The sequence below is a fragment of the Chelmon rostratus genome, chromosome 12, assembly GCF_017976325.1.
Source record: "Chelmon rostratus isolate fCheRos1 chromosome 12, fCheRos1.pri, whole genome shotgun sequence".
Classification (NCBI taxonomy): Eukaryota; Metazoa; Chordata; class Actinopteri; order Chaetodontiformes; family Chaetodontidae; genus Chelmon; species Chelmon rostratus.
The window spans coordinates 20262658-20269247 of NC_055669.1; the positions used below are offsets into that span (position 1 = coordinate 20262658).

Consider the following 6590-nt stretch of genomic DNA (forward strand, 5'->3'; position numbering starts at 1 on the left):
GCTTTCAACCTCATGCTCCTCAACTAGTATATGAAATGTTTGGTCTACCCTGAAGTGTAACTGTAGAGCTGCCATGAAACACTTTTGTTTTTCTGATCCACCTGAGACTAAAAGGCTTAAATAAGGAGCCCACACTCAAACAAAGAAACCTCCAAGGAAATACATTTCAGACAGTGTCCTGATGGCTATCTGTCGTCCTAACAAAAGACATTTAAACTTAAAACCTCATCCTGTTTTGCCACCTTGGCCTGTACACTATCCCTAACTTCCACCACACATTTCTCAACACACATTCCTAAACTTTTCTGGCTTGATAATGAAGGCAAACCACATTTTGTTTTGTTTCAGCATATCATATTTTTAGCATAAATGTGTGTTCCTGTGTGGTCACCAAAGAGCAAAACAAGGACGTAAGATGCTGAAGAAACTTAGAGCTTAGTATATGCAAAAGTAGCACTCTGTAAAATGACTCTTCAGAGTTCAAAGTGAAAGATCAAATTCCCCCAAGAGACAGTTTTGCCGCACACAGGCTCTGATTCCCCCACAGACCAATCAGTCAATGCATATAAATATGTTGCCATCTTTAATCCATTACAAGGACTGCAACTGTTCCAGTGAGTTATTTCCCTTGGATTCCATAATAATAGGTAACATTTTTTTCAGTTTTCCTAACCTGAGATGTTTAAATAAATGACAACATTGACGATCATTGAATTTATGACCACAAATCTAGGAAGGTTGATTTTTAGGAGAGTTTTCGTAGCCAATCTGCCTCACACCTACCAGTAGTCTATTGAAGGCCCTATAGCTACAAGTGAACATTTGTTCTAAAGGAATGCAGAGTATGCAGGAGAGTGGGGGGATGGGAGGGGGACAGCAGGCCGGCTGTGTGTAGAGGACTCCTTTTTCATCCTGATTAAAACCATTAACCAAGCAAAGAAATACAGACTCAAACAGAAATCTCAGAATGACGAAAACCTCCTTACATTTGAATTGCATTTCTGTTTTAATACGTTGGCCTTGGAAAGTTGTACAATTACTAGTCTTGTACTATTGCCATTAAATGCTTGTAATTTTGACATCAGAGGAATTTAAACCACACAGTGTAACTTGCGTTAAGAGTAAAGACACATTCCAGTTTATAAAAACGTTTGACTTCGCTGTAAATGACAGTTACTTATTAACAACACAATCATTTGCTGACTTGGATGCACCATTATATGATTGTGTTTTCTTTCATTTTGACAGCAGACATTTGGGAACTGGAAAATGTTGAAGGTTAATTTTGTGACTACAAGCTGTGCATTCATAGCAATAAATAGCAACGATGAATTATGCCTGACATGTTAGCAGTTTCTTATTTACAGTTTTGGGTCAATTGAAGCGAAATGTAACTGGTACCCATGCAAAACAAGATTTGAGTTTGATCCAGAGCAGTGAGGTTAAAGCCAGGGATGGGGACAGCGGTCACCAACTCAGTCACAACTCAGCCTCACATTCTTTTCAAGGGTTACATTCTTTGACAATTTGACTTTTGTTGGGCAACTATTCTTGCAAGCACAGTGACATGGGGCCCAGTAATGAGCGAAGTGAAAATCTAAACCACAATCTGACCCTGGGTAATCTATAGGTGTGAAGTTGATGGTGTGAATGTGGTGGGTCTTGTTAACTCAGGCTTTTAGTCACTGATGGGAGTTCCCCCGTGGGGTTCCAACAACCATGCATGCTGGGTGCATGTGCTTCCAGCTAATAACTAGAAGGTGCCCTGAGTAGAAAAATAAGCATCTTCCTTGCTAAACTCTGTATGTGGAGCTATGAGACAGACACTGACTCCAACCTGCCTCTCTGCATTGGAACTAAAAACCTGCCAGATCACAACAGGGTGCACGCCTTTCATCAAAAAGAGCATTGTGTCGGTTTCACACAGTACTCCAGTGACAGACCTTTCCAAATATGAAAAGAATAACACGAGAGCTGACATGTGCCTCGCTAACCTCCTCTCCACTTCCCTCACAAGCTTGTTCCTGCTGCTTCCCTCAACCACATGGAGACCTGTTGCTGTCAGGCTGTTTATCTTGTCAAGGTAACACGTGCTGTTAATCACACACTTACACACTAACTCAGTTTAGCAATATTTTCTTTGGAAATACAGTTTACATCTCTGTTAATAATACTGTGTAGTCATTAGGGGAGCTACAATCATGCTGGTGGTTAGTTGCAAAAGCAACTTTTCTCATAAAAATTGAACCAAAGATTTTATACTCATGACTCGGCAAACATTTCTGACATTTTCAATTAAATAGAATTTAACAAAGAAGTTGAATTTTTACTTTACGCAATAGAAATTTTAAATTTAATAAGTACAATACCAATAAATACAATACCATATTGCCATAATAACTACTGCTGAAAACTCCCAACACACAGGTCATGCAGGTGAGTTGTAATCACCATTATTCTTGTTCATCTAATGTGTTTTTACCATAATAGAGACATGGCCTGTTTTAAATCAGAAGGAAACAGAGCTTTAACTGTTGTTTTTTCCAGACTGTGTAGCCTCCCTGACCCCTTAACAAAAACACCCAAGTCATTAATTCAATCTAGATACGGATGTCAATACATACACATACACTGGACAAGATTTAGACATACCTCAGTATGGTTCACATCACCATTATGTAGAATGCCTTAGACCAAAAATGAAATTAAGCAAATGTATAATGACCAAAGCACTGAGTTTATTGAAATAGTTTCTATAAGGGTATAAAGACATATGTCATTGAACGTGGTGGTCATGTGAAGATGGTCCTAAAAGCTCTCTGCTAAAGCAAAAACGTTCAAAGATGATACACAAATTCTGTCTTTCAGAGACAACTGACAGGATTGCTCAGGACGCATCGTATAAGGGGCTACTGGGAACCCAAAGAAAAGCTAGGAGCGTACACTTAAAAGCTCAACATGGTCAGTCTCTAATCAAATTTCAATTCAGAGATGGTTTGTCTTGTTTGGCTGCCTGCTAGCTTTGAAGGAAAGCGGTTGACAGTCTCAGATAACAGTGTCCATTTGAAGCTAGGAGGACTGTTGACAAAATACTTTTGCTTAAACTGTGACCATCTTCCACCACTCTTTGTTTTACCAATTAGAAACAAAAATGACTCAATGTTTACTTTTGACTGGACAGCAAACCACATTATAGTAGCAGCATCTTGCATGAGTTGTTCCACCAGACCGCTTGTGTCAGTGTCTTGGAGAAAAATAACAAAAATAAAGTGCTAATCCAAATGACATATAGCTGAATGACATTATAGGGTCATATGGTATGATTTCATACCCACCTGCTGAATAAGAGCCGTTGTTAACTGGGAGGCAAATATCCCAAATGTTTTTGTGATGGCTCAAAGCAACACTCAGCACGACGCAAGCAAAGGCTCACTCACAGAGGCCTCACTCCTCCAGCCAGAGGAATGGCTAAACAACTCACTCCCCCTGCCAGACCTGCAGCTGGACCCCACCATGTATGAGTGTGTGTGTGTAGTTATATGTCTTTTAGTGGAACAGTAGGAGTAGTAGTAGTTTTAACAGTGGCAGTCTCACATTATTGATTCCATAGAGGGAAATTTAGAGAAACATCTTGTATGCTCACAATGACAAGGCAGATATGTCGCTATTATAAAATAACTGAACATTGTATTTTTTCACTTTGGGCTTTGGGAACAGCAAATCTTGAATTTTAACAATTTGTTTAACTTAGAGAGTAAATGATTAATGAATTTAAAAAAAAATGATGACTTAACTGACACTGAAAGATAACATACATTGAGGAACCATGAGTGTACATGCTCCTGTGAAGCCTTTGAAAACACTTCATGAGAGTTTGTGTGGGTAGAGTGTTTGTGTGTGTCGGCAAACAAGAGCAAAGCCATCAAACCCAAGTGAGAAAAACATAAAGTAAGTAACCTGTGTATGCTCCGTCTGCTGTGCTTGTGTGTGTGTGTGTGTGTGTGTGTGTGTGTGTGTGTGTGTGTGTGTGTGTGTGTGTGTGTGTGTGTGTGTAGCGGTGTGTGGGTGTATGTAGTTGTTAAGACGCTAACAACGCTGCAAGCGCTCTGGCATGTTAGCAGAGAGGCTGTGTGATAGCAGTGAGGCTGTTATCACACTATAAATTGACACTCCACAGGTGGTTCTGACTGTCTGTAATGATGGCCAACGTTAGGCTTTAGCTATGTATCTAACATCACAACTACACAGAAAGCCCTCCTGGACATTTAATCCAGCACACTTCACAGTGCCACGAGTGCAACTATATTGTGTGGGTGTTGGCACAGAGGGCATCAAAGCAGAATAAGGACAGTGTGTGATATGCTACCTATGAGTCAAAGAAAAATGCTCAATGTTAACGCTGTTTGAAAAGTAACTGCGGTTTCTGTGGACAACTGGCCAAACACAGACAACATGACATCTTGTCAATACACTCCAAATGTATCCACAATGCAATTTGCTGGCAGAGAACAATAGCTATCTATAGCATCATTGGCAATCAGGTTTTAATGTCAGCGCCACAGTCCAAAGAGCAAGGGTTCCTTTCTAAACAAATGGTCAGCAATTACACACGGAGAAATCCATTGCAGAGGAGACAGAGATATGTTCTCCATAGACATCAGCTTATTTAGACCAGAAAGCCATGTGGCTAATAGACACGTTGATATTGAGTGAAGGGCTTACTCAAGTTGAAAAAGTCTACATTTTTTCCTCTTATCATGCCATGGACGTTGCTCTCTGAACCTGAATGCAATATGTTCCCCACCAATGTCTGGGGGTGTCTAAAAATACAGACTGAAGTTGAAGTTAATGAGTGGATAATGACACAAACAAATAATGTAATTTGAGCTCTTTAACAGAATATGACCCATATATGAACATACAACACTGATTATGGGTAACAAGTATTCAAAGGTGGCTTTTCTTTCTTCAACTATGTCATTTTACGATGTTCTACTTCACCAACCTAAACAGCTCCTGCACAAACACCTCCGCATTCCAGCTGCCCCTGAACTCACCTTTACAATGGAAAGCCTCCTTGAGGTTGAGCAACACGTCAGCAAACCACCGTACATCGTTCACCAGCTGCATCACATACTCCGGGTCCACTCCTGGTGCCCCCATCAGGTGAGACGTTAGCCCCATGCTGCTCAGAGGATTGCTGTTCTTGGAGCTTCGGCCCATATCCCAGGTCTTGGTGGATCCGGCCGAAAGAGATCCTGTGTGGGGCTTGGAGAGGTGTCGTGGCAGACCCTGGGTGTGCTTAGTCCCACCTCCACCACTGCTGCTGCTGCTCTTCCGTAGCATCCCAACAGCCACTCCAGCTGCCACCCTTCACAGGGGGTACAGCAGGTCAGCTAGCCCCTGAACTCACCAAGCTGCCCTGAACCCTGGATGGCTGAAAGACAGAGAATGATGGGTGAAGACAGCGTATGTGATTGTGTCTGAGTGTGTGGTCTCCTGTCCAAACTCATCTCTCATCTTATGTAGAACTGAATTGTTGAAGACCTGTTACACATAAGGAGTAACCACTTAAACCAGAGGGCCCAGACTATACACTCTAACATCATTACATTGCTCAGTAATCAGTTCACCATTCTTACCGTTATTCATGGGACACAAGTGTGTATTTTTACAGAAACTATGTGACATTAAGTTGAGAGTTCACGACAAACATAGCATCTTATGGTTCTTCAACGTTTCCTTGTGTCTCAGTTAGATTTACTCTGCATTTTTTACGAGACCTACAATGGCTGTAACCCTCTGCAACGTTTTGCTGTTAACATTAGCTAGCTTGAGTGTAAAATAACTAAGCTAACAATATCTGTCAAAGCATAAAAGTACTCCCACACATTGTCAAAAAAAAGAAAATAGTAATAAAAATAAACACATTCACAAGAAAACCACTGGAAGTTCTCACAAAACTTGAAAAACATCGAAAATAAAACCGACTTCAACATATCTTTTCCGGACAGCCTGCAATCAGCAGTGATGCTGGTGCCCCGGTAAAAACAGTCGACCCGGGTCATAAACTGCTTTGCTGGCACAAGCCAAAAAACGCTATTTAAACTCACCTGCTCGGCAATTTACTGACATAATGACCACGATATCCGAACAAAACTTTGCTCAATGGAGCCTGTGAAGACCCAAAAGCATTTCCGTGAGACAAAACAAACCCCAGCAACGGCTAAAAGTTCTCCGCCTTGGGTCACTGTACATCGAAAAGTAACGTTAGCCTACAATCAGCAGCTCTCAAGTCAATCGTAATTTACGAGTTGGTATGGCACGTGACGCCACAGACGCGTCTTCATTGGCCAGATCTTCTCAACGGAATGGGTCTGTGATGCCTTCAGAACTGGCGGATATTTTAGAAACAGAATAAACTGGATTCATTTTACATACATTTGTCGGGATAGCGTAGTCCATTTTTGTTGAGTATATACTAAATTTAAGAAGACACCTTAAAAAGTGATCTGTGTAATTGTAACTCATTGCCTCGCCTAAAGAAATTTAACTTTTACTTGGCCGTTTATCACATCATCATACCATGT

General features: G+C 41.0%; 1 protein-coding gene across 1 annotated transcript in view; it reads right to left on the reverse strand.

Moving 5' to 3' along the window:
* The window catches only part of LOC121615170 (rho GTPase-activating protein 29-like), a 33555-nt gene extending 27297 nt beyond the window's left edge, over positions 1-6258 (reverse strand). Inside the window, exons 1-2 of the mRNA XM_041949404.1 lie at positions 6114-6258; positions 5058-5437 (exon numbers count right to left, since the gene is read on the reverse strand). Coding sequence (XP_041805338.1) covers positions 5058-5346 — 289 coding nt within the window. The 5' untranslated portion in view covers positions 5347-5437; positions 6114-6258. The remainder of the gene's footprint in view (positions 1-5057; positions 5438-6113) is intronic.
* Between the last annotated feature and the right edge of the window lie 332 nt (positions 6259-6590).